The sequence below is a fragment of the Gracilinanus agilis genome, chromosome 3 (assembly GCF_016433145.1).
Source record: "Gracilinanus agilis isolate LMUSP501 chromosome 3, AgileGrace, whole genome shotgun sequence".
NCBI classification, from domain to species: domain Eukaryota; kingdom Metazoa; phylum Chordata; class Mammalia; order Didelphimorphia; family Didelphidae; genus Gracilinanus; species Gracilinanus agilis.
Window position 1 is genome coordinate 47,010,515 of NC_058132.1, and position 17,147 is coordinate 47,027,661.

The 17,147-nt window shown below is 42.1% G+C and overlaps 1 protein-coding gene across 1 annotated transcript in view; it reads left to right on the top strand.

Annotated features, from left to right (window-relative positions):
* The first annotated feature begins 2,298 nt into the window (after window positions 1-2,298).
* Window positions 2,299-17,147, top strand: part of CLCN6 (chloride voltage-gated channel 6) — a 29,809-nt gene continuing 14,960 nt past the window's right edge. Inside the window, exons 1-8 of the mRNA XM_044668675.1 lie at window positions 2,299-2,385; window positions 4,408-4,467; window positions 8,645-8,710; window positions 9,048-9,113; window positions 10,245-10,311; window positions 11,786-11,892; window positions 12,778-12,904; window positions 13,336-13,403. Of these exons, the coding sequence (XP_044524610.1) occupies window positions 2,299-2,385; window positions 4,408-4,467; window positions 8,645-8,710; window positions 9,048-9,113; window positions 10,245-10,311; window positions 11,786-11,892; window positions 12,778-12,904; window positions 13,336-13,403 (648 nt within the window). The remainder of the gene's footprint in view (window positions 2,386-4,407; window positions 4,468-8,644; window positions 8,711-9,047; window positions 9,114-10,244; window positions 10,312-11,785; window positions 11,893-12,777; window positions 12,905-13,335; window positions 13,404-17,147) is intronic.

Consider the following 17,147-nt stretch of genomic DNA (forward strand, 5'->3'; position numbering starts at 1 on the left):
CCCATTTTAATTATTACATTATCAAGAAAATTCCAAATGGGTACACAAAGGGTCAGACTTGGCTAACAACAACAAGGTCCTAAGACCTGAGTTCAAATTCTATCTTGCATATTTAATCTTTTTGCCCCAGTTTCCTCAACTGTAAAATGGGTATAACAGTGTGTGAAATAGAAGTTTAAGGGGCCTTGAAATATCAAGGTTTATCCTCTAATCACTATTTAAAAAGACTGAGGAAAAACATCTTTAAAATGGAATGCATTTTTTTTTTAGCTACATGGAGCAATATCTCAATCATAGACCTGAGACAATGTTCCCCAGATTTACAGAGAGAGAGAGAAACAGAGACACAGATACAATATTTCAAGGTTTACAGAGACACTCTTAACTTATTGGAAAATACAATAGACACATTCAAGCCTTCCTTCCAATTAACATTTCAAGAAATGGTGAAGAGGTGGAGGCAGAGGTTTTAATCCAGAAATAATTAGCAGGAATATTAAATTGAATAGCTTTACACTGGATACAAAGAGAGGAGTTCAGGGCTGGATTACCAGGGAGGCCTGAAACTATGGGAGAAACTTCTAAGTCAAAAGGGTATTTAAGATTTGATCATTGGGTACTTCAGAGTGTAAGACAAGATCCAACTCAAAGGCTATAAGGCCTTTGTCCTGCAGGGAGAAGGATGGGGTGGGATAATCTTGTCTTGAAGAGAGATGGATGGGGTGTGGGGAGAGGGGAAGAGAACCAACTTTACTAACTTCTTAGAGATATTAATAATCAATAACTTGAGAATAACACTCTAATTTCTCACTCCACACAACAGTACCACTTATCTCACAAAGTTGTGAGATCAAATGATATAATATTTATAAACAATTTAGCGCAGAGCTTGGCACACAATTGGATGCTATATAAATGCTTATTCTTTCCCCTAGGCAGTCAACTAGTATTTATCAGGAATCTGTTAAGCTCCTGGCACAGTGTTAAACTGGAGATACCAAGAAAGGTGAATACACAGGCCCTGTTTACAGGAGCTGTCAGTTTAAAGCCAAAGCCAATAGGCAAACAGCTGGGTATAAATAAAATAAATTCACCTAGTAAAATAGATGTTAATCTTCGAGGGAAGACATTAGTTAGCACTGAGGGGGAAGGGGCCGGGAAGGATGACTCACTTCCTCCCCTGCCGGGGTCTAATGCAGGTCAAGTAGTGATGAGGGTAGTGATAGAGACAGGCTGGGAAAGGATAGGGCAGCAGGAGGGAGGGAAATAGGCAGAGGGGTTAGGGAAAGGAATCATAGGTGCCTCGGATCGTGAAGACACACCACAAAGGAGCCAGATGGGGAAATGGTGACGGGGCAGGCACAACAGGACAGGGACGGGAGTGGAGAGATGACCACGAGGTGGGGGGCAGGGCCGGAGGACGGGTGGGGGAAGATCTGGGGCAATAAGCATTGAGGGTTGGAAGGATCTTGAAGAGACATGCACGAGGTATACGAAGGAACATAGGGAAACAGGCATGAGGGATGGTGGGTCTTGGGGAGACAAATACTCGGAATGGGAGTAATCTAGGGGAGACAAGCACAGGAGATAGAAGGGATCGTGGGGAGACAAGCATGAGGGTTACGGAGGATCACGGAGAGACAAGTACGGCGGATGGGCGGGGAAGGCTCTGGAGAGGCAAGAATGGGAGATGGAGGTGACAAGAACACAAGCTTGGTGTGCAAACATGGGGGATGGGGGCGAGATCATGGGAACACAAGGACCGTGAATTGCCGGGGGGGGGGGAAATCTCGGGGTGATAAGCACGGAGGAGGGGGCGAGGCAAGGAGGACCCAGTCAGAGGACGATCCAGGCATGGGCTCCTTCCTCCTCCCCGCCAGGTGACCCACCTCTCTGGTAGCCTCCAGTCGCGCGCGGCGGCCGCCTCAGCCATGACCCTGGAAGGTGGGAGGCAAGCCGCAGCACTATTTGGGCTGGGGGCGTGGAGCTGGAGGGAGTCGAGCCAGGAGGCAGGCACCGCCTCCTCAGCCCGGGAGCCCAGCCCTCCCGTCTTTGCCCTCCTCTGCCCGACCCCGCCCCTCCGCCACTAATATGGCGGCACCCTTGAGGGCCGAGACAACTTCGTCACATGACATAGGTCGGAAGCCGACCACGCCCTCTTGCTTTCCGGCCGTACCCACGTGACATGGGCCGGTCTGGTCACGTGACGCACTCGATCTCACGCGCGCCTCGGGCGGGGCTGTGGGGGAGGGGGCGCCGGGAGTCTGGAGGGGCAGAAAGCAGAAGCGGCGGCCGAAGATGGCGGGGTGCAGGGGCGCCCTGTGCTGCTGCTGCCGCTGGTGCTGTTGCTGCGGAGAGCGCGAGAGCCGCACCCCAGAGGAGTTGGTACGGGGCCGGGCAAGGAAACTGGGCCCAGGCTGGGTCGAGCTGGGCCGGGCCCGGGAGGGGAGGGGACGGGGCTGGGCCTGGGGCGTTGCTAAGGGCCCGGCGGTTGCTAGGGAGCGGCGGCGGGAGGGGGCGTAGCCTGGGTCTGAGTAGCCCCTCCCCCTCTTCTCTCTCCTCCCCTCTTCCCCCGAGGGCTGCACCCCATCTCCCACCTTCCTTTATTATTCCCTCCGCCATAGTTATGAATGAGAAGAGAGTGAAGCTAAGGGTCTCCCTAGGTGACCTTGGGCAAGTCACTTCCCCTCTCCTGGCCTCAATTTCCCCTGCTGTAGACCCTGTGGTAGGGCTTGGCAATCTCTAAGTTTCGCTCTTGAGGGGATTCCCGCTCCTCTCCTATTTCCTATTATGCGTGTCACGCTTGTATCCTATAAGGAGAGAATGGGACAGCTCCTGCCCTCTGGGAGCTCACTTTCTTTCCCTCCAAACTTTTGTCCAGAGCGCTTTACAGGGATCCAGCTGCCCTTGGCACGTGGATCAAGTCATGTCATCCCTCATGCCTGTCTAGAGACATGAGCCCCTCATCTGAGACCCTCTGTGCCCTCTAGAGGCAAGTCAATTCCCCTCTCCAGGACTCAGTTTCCCCATCTGTAAAACCTGGGATTGTACTAGCCAATGAGGCTTTTTGTGCCTTATTGATACCATACATTCACCTCCCAAATATGCTAAACACCTCCCACCTCTTGTCTTTGCTCACTATTTTCTGGGATCCTTTTTTTACTTTTTCCTTTTTGAATTCTTGACTGTCCTTAAAATCCTGCTCAAATACCATCACTTCTATCTAGAATGACTCTTCCTGTTATATTCCCAGAATTTAGTGCTGGAAGGGACTTCAAGGATAGTAAAGAACTTGAGACAGTTCAGTGTCTTGGACAAAGTCACAGTAGACAATATGCCCAGATTCTTTGTCTCTATATTATGCTCCCTCCACATTCTACCATATTGTCTGCCTCTCCAAAGCACTTGGATTTATAGCTCTCCAGTGTATTTCCACTTGCTGTATTGTGCCATGTAGTTATCACAATTAAACCGAAAACTCCCTGTTAATAACTTTGTTTCTCTTGCAAGTCTAAACCCAGAGCTCTGCATAAAAGCCATTAATAATATTTGGTTTATAGTATTGCATTTATATTGTAACCTGACAAAATAGAGGTTAAAGTTACTGTTATCCTATCTCAGAGTATGAGTTCCTTATCTCAGATTGAGTGGGTTTAAGCTTCATTACCAGCTTGGAACCTGGCAGTGGTTTTTTTCTGTTATTCAGGATAGAACAACTTTTAGGTTTTCTGTGTATAGCATGACTTTCTGAGAATTATGGATTCCTGCATTCAAATTCTGTTTAATTGACATAAAAACAGAAAATAAAACAACTCCCCACACTCTTAAGAATTTATATTCTGGGGAGAAGAGGCTGTAGAGCTTTTTTTTAAATAGCAGCTACAGACTTTTTATTTCATAATATGAAAGGTACAGTTTTATTGAAATTGAAGTGAGATTGGGGGGGGGGAGCACATAAGAATGAGTTATATGACTAGAACACACAGATAAGTAAATACAAAGTAATTAGAAACAAAGTATTAATCAGCTAGGTTACTATATTTTTAAATCTTTTGTTCGTATGGTGTTTGTCAATTTTCAGATCTTTTGACTAGGGTTTTTCCCACTTAATGATGGCCTAGCACTAGACTGTTTCAATATAAGAACTTATGTGTGGGGCAGGTAGGTAGCAGAGTGGATAAAGTGCCAGGCCTAGAGTCAGGAGGACCTGCATTTAAATCAGGCCTCATATACTTCTTAGTTTCATGACCCTCGGTAAGTCATTTAATCTCAATTGCCTAGCCCTTGCTGATCTTCTTTCTTAGAATTGATATTAATACAGAAGATGGGGATTTAAAAAAAAAAACAACTCATGTCTATTTCCATTTTCATTCTGCTTAAAACTGTCTTCTGGGTATATTTGTATAGACTATCCTTGGAGAAACTCAGGAAGAAGATGATGAGATCCTTCCCCGAAAGGACTATGAGGTAAGGTTCTAAAAGTTGATAACTTTTGAGTGGTCTCATCAGTTCTGATGAACACACATTAAATTGTGCTAGAAATATTTTAGAGCCAGTGAGAGCTGGGTTCAGATCCTGGCTCTCATCACTAGTTATATGACCTTCAATAAATTGCTTAGCTTCTTTCACCTTTAATTTCTTAGCCTGTGTAATTTGGGACCCACCTTACAGGGTTATTGTGGGAGAATTGCAAATCTTGAAGTGCTCTATAAATAAATATAAAAATTCTTACTGGTGAGTGGTGTAGAGGAACCTCTTCTAAAGTCTTCTGTGTGGCCTGGAGGTGATCCTGTGGTTCTTGAAGGCCTTGCCAGTGAAGTCTAAACTCTGGCAAGGGCCATCAAGCTAGAACTGCTTCAAGTATGACTAATAACTATTTCTTTTATCCAAGGATGAATCTAGCTAAATTTGGAATGGTTTTACATCAGGAGAATCGCAGGTCATTTATTTTTTTTGGCCATAGCAGCTCCGAAAGCCCATCTGCTAAACTGTACAGTTCTAATCTGCTTTGGTCAAGGGAACAACAGCAGCCAAATGAGGAAGTATCAAAATATTGATATATCAAGACATTAAGTCATCAATCACTTAAGTACATACTATGTGGCAGGTACTGTTCTAGGGGCCTGCCATCTAAGGGGAGAGAGAGCATATATCAGTGATACCATGCAAGATAAATATGAAGGAGATGGGAAGTAACTTTAGAGGTGGTGCCACTTGTAGCTTTTGGGACCTGGAAAGCCCTCTTCAGGGAAGTGGTGCTTGAGATAAAACTTAAAGGAAGCTCAGGATTCTAAAGAATCCCAGGTTGGCTGGAGAACATTCTAGCACAACTGCTGAGGCACAGTAATGGGTGCTCCATGCAAGGACCATCGAGGAGGATGGTATGACTGAACTGTGGAAGAGAATAAAATGTAGAAAGATTGGAAAGGTGAGAAGAGACCAGGTTGTGATCATGCTAGACAAGGCTTTATACTTGATCCTAAAGGTCATAGGGAACCCCTGGAATTTATTGAGCAGGGGAGGTAGGGAGAATTATGAGAAGGGTGACATGGTCGGACTTGTGCTTCCTTTAAATTTCAACTTCTACTGAAAACCTTCCTCAATCCCTCTTCATTCTAGTGCCTTCTCTCTGTTTATTACTTCCATGTATATTATCTTTAGCTTGTTTTTTATATATATGTTTGCATGTTGTCTTCCCCACCAGATTGTACTCTCTTTGAGGGCAGGGACTCTCATTTGCCTCTTTTTATCACCAGGCTCAGCACAATGCCTGGAATATAATATTAATAAATATTGATTTTTCATGCCTTAGAAAAATCATGTTGTCAGCTAAGTGATAGACTGGAATGAGGAGAGGCAAGGCTGGAAGAAAAATTAGGAAACTGTTGTAAAATTCTTTACATAAAAGGTGATGAAGGCCTGAACAAGGAGAGTAGCTATCGGACTGAAGCAAGGGGGACATACAAGATAAGAAATTGGAGAAAGAAATTATAAGACTTGACAACTAGTTTAATATGTGGAGTGACAATGAAGTGTTGGCTGAGAGGATGATTGTATCTTAAGCAGGAAAGAGGAGCTCAGAAAAAGGGGGGGGGGGAGATAATGATTTCTGTTTGGGACATGTTGATTTTGACATCCCTTCCAAAGTTCGGTTTGGGATGTCTAATATCATTGTTGAGACTGAGGCTGGATCTGTATATCTCAGAGTGATCTGCTTGGAGATGAACCCATAGGAACTGATGAGATCACTAAATAGAAGACAGCCTGGCCCCATTACCTGCTTCTGTTGTAGAACTTATGAATATAAAAACCATTGTGAGATAAGCCCAGGACTGTCCAAAAACTGGCCACTGCACCCTCCTAGAGAGAGAAAAAAAGAGGGCCCAGGACTGAGCTTTGGGGAAGATCCACAGTTAGGAGAGATGACTCCTTGGAGGAGCATGTGACAGGTCAACATGGATGAGGTCTATGAGGGTGGAGAAGGGAGTGTTTTGGGAGGTGGAGGAGAGAAGAAAAGGTGTGGGGATTAGAATGGGAAATTAATTAGGGAGGAGCAGTAGGAAGTCCCTTGCTGGAGAAAGGATATGATTGAGATTAACCAGTGGACATTCATAGTGGTCCCAGTCATTGTAGTTTCTGTACAGCTTAAACAAGCTACACCCGTTGATTTTTTAAAATTAAATTAAATTATATTTATATATCCCCTTAAGGGTCAAGCAAAACTTTTTGTTATTGTTTTATCTTACTGTTTTTGAAAACATTTCAAAAATGCCCAGTCCCTTTTTTCAGGCTTAGGAAGTAGAGGATGCTAGATATTAGTAAATCTTTCTTTGAAGATCCTGCAAGGTCTCAGAACTATTATTTTGGCATTGTTTATCATTGTAGAATTTTTTTTTAACCCTTACCTTCTGTCTTAGAGTCAATACTGTGTATTGTTTCGAAGGCAGAAGAGCTGTAAGGGCTAGGCAATTGGGGGTTAAGTGACTTGCTCAGGGTCATATAGGTAGGAAATGTCTGAGGCCAGATTTAAACCTAGAACTCCTATCTCTGAGCCTGGCTCTCAATTCACTGAGGTACCCCTGTAGAATATTTTAAAGGGTGTGGAGATTGTACTGAATCAGGCCTCCTCCCAGGAAGTACCCTAGAAGTTTTATTTTTTCTTTATTCTAAAAAAGAAGTAATTTTTAAAACCCTTATATTCTGACTTAGAACCAATACTGTGTATTGGTTCTAACTGTGTATTGGTTCTAAGGCAGAATAGTGCAGCAATGGGGGTTAAATGACTTGTTCAGTGGCACACAGCTAGGACGTGTCTGCAGCCAAATTTGAGCCCAGGACCTCCCAACTCTAGGCCTGTTTCACAATCAGATTCACTGAGCCACCTAGCTGCTCCCTCTCCCCTCTCCTCCCTCAAATAAGTACTTTTTATGTATTTGCTATCTTCTTGAAGAGGCCTTTCTAACCTCCTCCTCCCTCCGTTGTGCTGTCCTTCAGCAGTTGTCCTCCATTTACAAGGTATATAGCCAGGATGTAGCATAATTGGCATGTTATCTCTCCCACTAGAGAGTAACCCCCTTGAGGGCCAGGATCATGATTTTCCTTTCTTTATATTCTCAAAACTTAGTTCCACTGTGCCTGACACATTTTTGTTCAGTCATATCCAACTCTTTGCGACTCTGTGGACTGTAGCACACCAGTGCTGTCTGTTGGATTTTCTTGGCAAAGATAGTGGAGTGTTTTGCCATTTCTTTCTTTGACTCATTTTACAAATAAGGAAACTGAGGCTCAGAAGGGGTGGCTTGTCCAGGGTCACATGTTGGAGGCCAGATCTGAATTCAGGTCATCTTGACTACAGGCCCAGTTTTCTATCCACTGAGCTGCCTAGCTGTCTCTTCCTGACACAAAGAAATCATTTAGTAAATGCTATTTGACTGACTGACTGCCTTGTCATCTTCCTTTTTACGTTTTCCTCCAAAAACTTGATTGCAGAAGAAAACTAATTAAATGAAAGTATAAATTTTTTAAAGTTATCTACATCTTTTATTTTTAGTTATTTTATACATCTCTTCCTCCTCTCTTACCCAGTGAGCAATCTCTTTTAATAAAAGCTAAAAAAGAAAGGAGGTAAAAGAATTCTGTAAAACTAACTAGTACATTGAGTCAGCTAGTTGGTAAAGTGGATAAGTTGCTGGGCCTGGAATCAGGAAAATTCATCTTTCTGAGTTCAAATCTGGCTTCAGATACTTTAGCTGTGTGATTCCGAGCAAATCACTTAACTCTATTTGCCTTAGTTTCCTCATCTGTAAAATCCTCGTCTATAAAATGAGCTTAAGAAGGAAACCACTCCAATATCTTTGCTAAGAACCGCACACACCCCTTCCCCTAGTGGGATCATGAAGGGTTGGACCTGACTGAACAAAAAACAAATTTATTGCTAACCAATATGACTAAATTTGCAGGATTCAATATCCCTAGTCTCCCATCCCCACAAAGAAGAGAGAGAAGTTTTAAGATTTTGCAAAAATATTAAAAAGCCAATTTTAACATTTCTTCTGAATTGTGCAGTTCCTTTCCAGGTATTGTGACTTGTTCCTGTCATGTTTAGACCTGTCTATACTATTTTTCTCATGTATCATTTTTTCAGAGTTTGGACTATGATCGTTGTATCAATGACCCCTACCTGGAAGTGCTGGAAAGCATGGATAATAAGGTAGGGTGTGATTTCTTGATTTGTCAGGAATTTAAAGACCTTCAACACTTTCTTCTTCTTGTACCAAATAGTATTCTCCTTTGCTTCAACTGTGTTCCTCAAACTCGTCTTGAGGTAGTACATTTCTTATATCCAGGTCTTTATCTTGCTAATTGGAGCCTCCTTTCTTCTTCATATCTACCTGGTCCAGAGCCTTAATAATCAACCGGACCCCAGTATGGTTATTATCTTTTCTTGTCGTCTTTGCTATCCAAATGGAAATTCATCTGAAAATTTCATCTTTCTTGAAAGGTTATGTGTTTTTTTTTTTAATGAAGCACTGTTTTTATCTACACAGAAGGGTCGAAGGTACGAGGTGGTGAAATGGATTATGGTGTTTGCTATTGGAGTCTCCACTGGCTTGGTAAGAAAATTGGGTATGAGAGCAGGATTAGGGCAGGAGCTAGCCTGGAACCAGTGAGCTAAGGAGGAGAGTTGTGAGACAGCAATAGCCTATCCTCAGTCATTGGGGCTTTTTGTAGTCCTTATGCTTTATGAAATTGGGTTGGGTTAGGGGGACATACATAAAGTATTGTACAACTCAGAGACCTGCCCCACTCTCAAATGGTGTAGCATTTCCTAAATGCTTCTTGGCTGGAGATAATGATGTTATGAGACCAGTATCAGGATCCAGTAGCTATTGAGCTGCCCTTGTGAGGAAGGAGCAGTTCCTTCTCTTCCAGCAGAATTATGTCCATTTGGTTCTAAATAGTTGTTCATTTGGGTTAAGGTAATCCTGTGGAATGGGGTCTTTCCTTTAAATTAAGAGGATTACTGACCAAAATTGTCTCAGTGCTTACTATTTGCAGCAGCTACTTGATGCTGTTGATGATGGAGAAAGAGACAAAATGTAGTTTTTGCCTTTAGAGAGTTTATAGTCAAGGAAAGTAGGCTGCATGCACATATAACTAGGAGAGGGGAGAATATGGTACTTGAAAGAGAGGCCTCAGCAAAAGGTTATTGGTGATGAGAGCAGATAGAGATGTGAGCAGGGAGCAGAAAGAACAACTGTTGAATTCCACATCCCAATTCATGTACTGCTTCTTTATTGACCAGGTGGTAGAGGATTATGGGTAAGGACAGTGGGTGTGACTCTGTGGCTCAGTGGGTGTGCTAGATGGCAGTGCTTGCTAGCTATCCTCAGGGAGCTCCCAAGTACTGTCCCACATTAAAGAGCAGTGGTGAAACTAGACACCTATTCCCAATAGGAATAATTGCAAATGTAAGTGATGATTTATCATCATTAGCCCTGAGGAGGGTTGTCAAAGTATTTCATAGGTTTGAATTTGGCAGGTCACAGAGATCCTATGGGTCAAACCCTTCTCCCAAATTGGCAGATGTGGAAACTAGGCCTAGAGATGCTAGTTGACTTGCCCAAGATCTCTTAAGTAAGCAGCAGGTAGGATTTGAACTCGGGTCCTCTCCAAATCCAAGACTCTTTCTTCATGACTATGAGAGGAAGAAGATGACTCAATGCATCCCTTGTTATTGACAGGTGGGCCTCTTTGTGGACTTCTTTGTCCGCCTCTTCACCCAGCTCAAGTTCCGAGTTGTAGAGACTTGTATCCTTTATGTGATTTCTAATGTTACTAGAGTTTCTTTCATGGTACTATTTATTGGCCATTTGGCTTTTAGATATACAGCCCAAATCAGACTTTTAGCAAAGTGATGCTTGAAGGTTTTCTGGGAATTTAAATCTTTGAAAGGAAGAATAAGTTTCTTTTTTTAGATAGTATTATTTATTTTATTAAATACTTTACATTTATATTTTTAAATTTTTAGTTCCAAATTGTTTCTCTCCCTCTCAATCCTCCCTTGAGAAGGCAAGTAGTATGACATCTATAATACATATGAAATCATGAAAAATAAATTTCCATATTAGCCATGTTATAAAAGAAAACATACACACAATAAAGGAAGTGAAAAAAGTGTGCTTCCATCTGTAATCAGAGTTTATCAGTTCTCTCTCCAGAATCATATCTCTCCATATCCAGGTTTATATTTCATCATGGGGTCCTTTGGAATTGGAAAGATGTGTTCCTTTTTTTAATTTTATTTCCCCCCAATTACATGTAAAAATAGTTTCCAACGTGTTTCAAAGAATAGTGAATCTCGAATTCTCTCCTTCCCTCCCCTCCCCCACCAATTGTAAGCATTCTCATATATATTTTACATGTGCAATTACAAACTTTTTCATAAAAATCCTTTTGCAGAAGAAAACTTGAATGAAAAAAATTAAGAAAGTGAAAAAAGTTTTCTCTGGTCTGGATTCAGACTCCATCAGTTCTTTTTCACTCGAAGCAGATAGCACTTTTTAGCATGAGTCTTTGGGGATAGTTTTGGATCATTGTATCACTGAGAGTAGCTAAGTTATTCCTAGTTGTTCATCATGTAGCATTTGGAAGGACAAGTTCTTAAAGAATAACTGAGCTGTCCCATAACAGATCTATAGAATAGTGCGTCTTCTAGCTGTCACACCTTTGGAGTAATTGATGATGATCCAGGATGCTTTTAATCAGCTTTCCTTCCTAAGGAAGTCAGTCACCTCAGCCTCAGAGACCCTTGTTTGGGGCCTGGTATATCAGACACATTTCTCTTCTGGAATCTGAACTTTGTCCTGTGATTGTCAAACCTTTCTGAATTGTCCTTGATCTGCTATTTTGATCTTCTGATTCTCCTCAGAAGGCTTCCTGAGACAGTCTATACAGTCTGACACATTGTATTTCTCACTCTTCCTTTTTAAAAAATAAAACCTGCTCTTCACTTCCCTGTTATTCAGCTGAGCAGCTGGATTTTCAGTGTCCCCTTTATAAATGAGCAGTGGCCACATTTGGTTTGAATTGTAACTCCTTAAATCATGATGAAGAGGAAGGTGGTGACTTGTATTAGAATAGTTAGTGTTCTTAAATTGCTCTTGAAATAGTAATGGCCCTACCTGGAGCAGAAAGCCACCTATAAAGAACTTTGAGGATTCCCAGTGTAAAATATTGGAGCCATTAAATAAGCAGTCAAATCTTCCTTGACCCAGATCTCAAGCGGTTGAAGAATGCAGTGAGAAAGGATGCCTTGCCCTCTCCCTCCTTGAACTTCTCGGTTTTAACTTGACGTTTGTTTTCTTAGCCAGTCTGCTTGTCCTGATTGAGGTAAGATGGCCTATTACCTAGAGGACAGTTTTATCCCTCCTGCGTGCCAGGCACTGTGCCAAGCTCTGGGAATATAAATAAAAAGAAAGACAGCTCCTACCCTCAAGGAGCTTACAGTGTGATCTGAGAAGACGAGGCACACAAAAGGAGATTGGAAAGTAGGGTGGGGAAAGACACCACTGGTACCAGGGGGAGTGGAGGTCTAGCAGAGCTTCAGATGGGAGATGAGTGAATTTCCTGAACAATTGGATGAATTTACTTGGGAGGTGACTGAGCCTTTGTTTAAAAGGCTGATGGCTTCTTATTGCTGAGGGTCAACAAAGCATTTATTAAGCACTTATTGTGTTCTAGGGTACTGGCTTAAATGCTGGAAACACAGAGACAAGTTTAAAGACAGTTCTTGCCTTCTAGGAGCTTAGTTCTAATAGGGGAAGATCACATGCAGAATGAAGGAAGATGACAATAGAGAAAGTCTATAGAGTCAAGATTGGATCCTGGAGAAGAATGAAGATATAGTTTGTCTTTTTTCTCCTTAAAATGGAGTTCCTAAGAGGAGCCGGTCAATCAGAGGAAGGGCCTGTAGGGGCCAAGTATATCTCCAGGCTAAGAAATCCAGAGTGGCATGAACTTCCAGTGTGAAGAGTTTTCTGTAACCTGGGAGAAAAAGTCCAGAGAGTCAGGAGCAGAGTCGAGAGAGGAGGAAGGGCTGGTCTTATGACTTATAAATTATTTCTCCTTTGCAATCTGGCCAGATCAGGCTTTGATGAGATCATAGAGAGAAAGCACTTTGCTAACCTGGACCCTCTATGTAAATGTGGCCTGTTATTGTTCCTCTCATGGTGTTAGAATTGATGTTCATAATATGTGCTCACATTGTCTTGATAGCCAGTGGCAGCTGGTTCTGGGATTCCAGAGATCAAATGCTACTTGAATGGTGTTAAAGTGCCTGGCATTGTCCGTCTCCGAACCCTAGCATGCAAGGTTTTGGGAGTGCTTTTCAGCGTGGCTGGAGGTAAGGAGGGTTTTCTTATCATTTATATGTTTTATCCTTGAGGAATCAAAAGAACAAGATGATAATCATTAAACATGTACATTAGATTAAGCTTAGATCAAGTGTTTCACTTATGCAAATCCACAAATTTCAGTATGATTGATCTTGGTGGCATATCATGGTATTGCAAATAAACCATAATAAGAACTTGAGTGTCCCACCAGTATTTTAAAGTAGCTGATTGGCCTGTTTGCTGGAGCTCATTTTCAGGGCAGCTCTGGGCATTTGTCACATAATGGATATTTCTTCCCAAAACCTATAATGTGCCTATAAGTGACATTTTTTATGACTCATCTCACAATTTCCTTTATAAAGCCTTATAATGGTCATTGTTTACTGTTTCTCATGGCACTGATTTCTTCATTCTCTTTAATAATTTCTCCCCCTTTTAGGGCTCTTTGTAGGGAAAGAAGGTCCTATGATCCACAGTGGTGCAGTTGTGGGTGCTGGACTCCCTCAAGTAAGTAATGATTCCCCTAAGAGCCTTTCATCATAATTCGTAAGGGAGTCTAATGGAATCAAGAAGGAAAGACAAGTTGGACCTAGCCTTAATCTAATGTAACAATCATTTATTAAGAGCTTATTAAGAATAGACACAAAACTAGAAACTATCTTTCTCCTCAGGAAGGAACTTATATTCTACTAGGGAAATATAACATGTAAAGAGAAAAGTACCTGGGGACAATTTGAGAGGAGAGAGAGAGGAAGAGGGAAAAGAGAAAGAGAATGAGAGAGAAGGTGGGGAAGAAGGAAGGAGAATGAGAAACCAGGGAATTAGTAAAGAAAGGTGACACATGAATTAAGCTAGGGAGGAAGCAAGAAATTCTAGAATGTTCTAGGGTAGTGATGGGCAAACTTTTTAAAGAGGGGGGGTCAAAGGAAAGGAAATGCTCATCTGTCAGTCTGTTTCTAAAGCAACTCTTTCAAAGTTTCATTGTATTGTATCCTACTCATTGTATTCGTCAGATTAGGAATAATGTAACTCTCTCTGGATAGAAAATTTCATTTGGCTGGCGGGCTGTAGTTTGCCCATAGCTATTCTAGGGGAAGGGAGAAGTCCCCACAACCATATAGAGTCAGGAATGGAATGCTGAGTTTGGAGACCAGCAAGTATGCCACTGGGCAGCAAGTATACACTTTTGTCTGAAAAAGTAGTCTGGAAAAGTAGGTTGGAGCCAGCTTATGAAAGGCTTTGAGTTTCAGGTTGTGGAGTTTGCATTCTATTCTAGAGACCAGGCAGTCCTTGAAGGCTTTGAACAGAAAAGTGACATGGCCAGACTTGTTCTTTAGGAAGACGATTTTGACCCCCCTTTTGGAGAATGGATTAGAGAGGGAAGAGATTGGATGCTTCAGATCCAGTTAGGAGGCTTCTGCAAGAAACTAGGTGAGTGGTGGTAAACAGCCAAAAGATGTGGGATGGGGAGTAAAAGAGGTAGATGTTGTAGGTACAGGATCAACAAGAAATGGAAAATGATTAGGCATGGGCCAGGAGGGATAGTGAAGTAGAGCCAGGGATGACTATAAGGTGGCATACCCAGATGAAGGAAAAGTAGATTTAGAAGGGAAGACAGAATCATCAGCTTGGGACTTGTTAAGTTTGAACTGCCTATGGGATATCATTGAGTAAGACAGAAGGTGCTTGACATGTAGACCAGGAAGCCATCTACACAGAGATAATTCAATAGGTGGGACTGAAAAAATTTCTGTGACAGAGGTTGCAGAGAGAAAAAAGAACCTACCTAGGACAAGCATTCTTAGTCCAATGGTTAGCAGGTATGTCATGGAGGATGATCTGTCAAAGGAGACTACTTCAGAGCAGCCAGATGGGTAAGAGGAGAATTAGGAGAAAAGAGCATCTCAAAAGCTAGTGGAGGGAAGAGAGTCCAGGAGGTAAGGGTAGTTAGTAGTATCAAGTGGCACCGAGAAGTCAACAAAGATTGCAGGCTGAGAAAAGATGCTCAATAATAATAAAGATCCTTGATAACACTGGCGGTTTAAAATCAGATTTTAGGGAGTTAAGAAGTGAATGAGATGAGAAAATAGAAACCATGATCATAGAGGGCTTTTTCTAGGAGTTTGTGAAAGGGGAAAGAGGATTGTAGCTTGAGGAGGGACAGTAGGGGAAACTTGAGCATGTTTATAGGCATCATGGAAGATAGCAATAACTTAAAGATTAGGGAAGGAACAAAGATGACAGAAGAGGCAAAGTCCCCGAAGATATGAGCAAAGGACACAAGTAGAGGAATTTTCCTTCATGGGGAGGGCTTCCTGTTTATAAAAGACAGGCTAGAAGAAAAGAGAATAGGGAGTAATGTCAAGGTCTCAAAATGTGTACATCTCTTGTTGGTTTGGAAAATTCTGTTCAGAATTTGAATTTCATGGAATCAACTAAGATTGAGTAAGATGGGTTTCCTGAACCAATACATTAAGTGAGATTGAAAAATATTGAAGTCACAAGCTTTACTCTCTCTCAGAACAAACAACAAAAAAGAACAGTGGGTCACTTGGACCAAAAAGTCTTGCAAAGTTTCAAAATGTGATGACACATGGATGTAATACTCAAGAGTCCCCTTAGTTGAGAGCAAACTTGCGTTGGGGTGGGTGCCTTGTAGGAATGTGATTTTAGTTTCACTGAATCTTATGATGTTAAACTCCATGCTGGAGATGGGATTGCACAGTCATGGGAATTAGGTTGTTTTCAATGGGAGTTTAATCTTGGAATTATCCCAATTTGAGAAAACTCCAATTCTTTTGAGCCATAATTTCTAGACTTTAATTCAAGTATTGACCAGAAGTGGGTACCCTTGACTCCACCATGACAGTGTTGAAAAAAGGACTTCCTTTTGTTAGAGAGTTCATTCTTTGGTAAACTGTCATCTCAGCTTCTCAGTAAAAAACCCTCACCAATCAGATACCTCCTATTAATAAGCTAAAGGGAGAAAAAAGGACTTAGCTTTGGGAGCAGAGGACAGGGTACCAGTTTGATGAGCAGAATGAAAAATGTGGTTTCCTCACCACAAGATCCCTTAGTTGCTGCTTCTGTCTTGAGGCAGCTGTTTCTAATTCTTCCCCACAGTATAGTGGAGTTGATCAGTTTGACAGTTCAACTATTAATCTTCACTCCTGACCATAAGGCAAATGAGTCTGTTCATCCAACTATAATTTGAGCCATTAGGAAAGGGATATAGAGAAATTAGAATGTTAGGGTTTCCAACCATAAGGGGGGAAAGGTATTTTTTTTTAAACATTTATTAATATTCATTTTTAACATGGTTACATGATTCATGCTCCTACTTTCCCCTTCACCCCCCGCACTCCCCCCACCCATGGCCGATGCACATTTCCACTAGTTTTGTCATGTGTCCTTGATCAAGACCTATTTCCAAATTGTTGGTAGTTGCATTGGTGTGGTAGTTTCGAGTCCACACCCTCAATCATGTCCACCCCGACCCATGCGTTCAAGCTGTTGTTTTTCTTATATGTTTCCTCTCCTGCAGTCCTTCCTCTGAATGTGGGCAGCGTTCTTTACCATAGATCCCTCAGAATTGTCCTGGGTCATTGTATTGCTGATGGTACAGAGGTCCATTACATTCAATTTTACCATAGTATATCAGTCTCTGTGTACAATGTTCTTCTGGCTCTGCTCCTTTCGCTCTGCATCTGTTCCTGGAGGTCTCTCCAGTTCGCCTGGAACTCCTCCAGTTTATTATTCCTTTTAGCACAATAGTATTCCATCACCCGCATATACCACAGTTTGTTCAGCCATTCCCCAATTGAAGGACATACCCTCCTTTTCCAATTTGTTGCCACCACAAAAAGCGCAGCTATAAATATTTTCGTACAAGTCTGTTTATCTATGATCTCTTTGGGGTACAAACCCAGCAATGGTATGGCTGGATCAAAGGGCAGGCATTCTTTTATAGCCCTTTGAGCATGATTCCAAATTGCCAGCCAGAATGGCTGGATCAGTTCACAGCTCCACCAGCAATGCATTAATGTCCCAATTTTGCCACATCCCCTCCAACATTCATTACTCTCCCCTTCTTTCATTTTAGCCAATCTGCTAGGTGTGAGGTGATACCTCAGAGTTGTTTTGATTTGCATTTCTCTAATTATTAGAGATTTGGAACACTTTCTCATGTGCTTATTGATACTTTTGATTTCTTTACCTGAAAATTGCCTATTCATGTCTCTTGCCCATTTA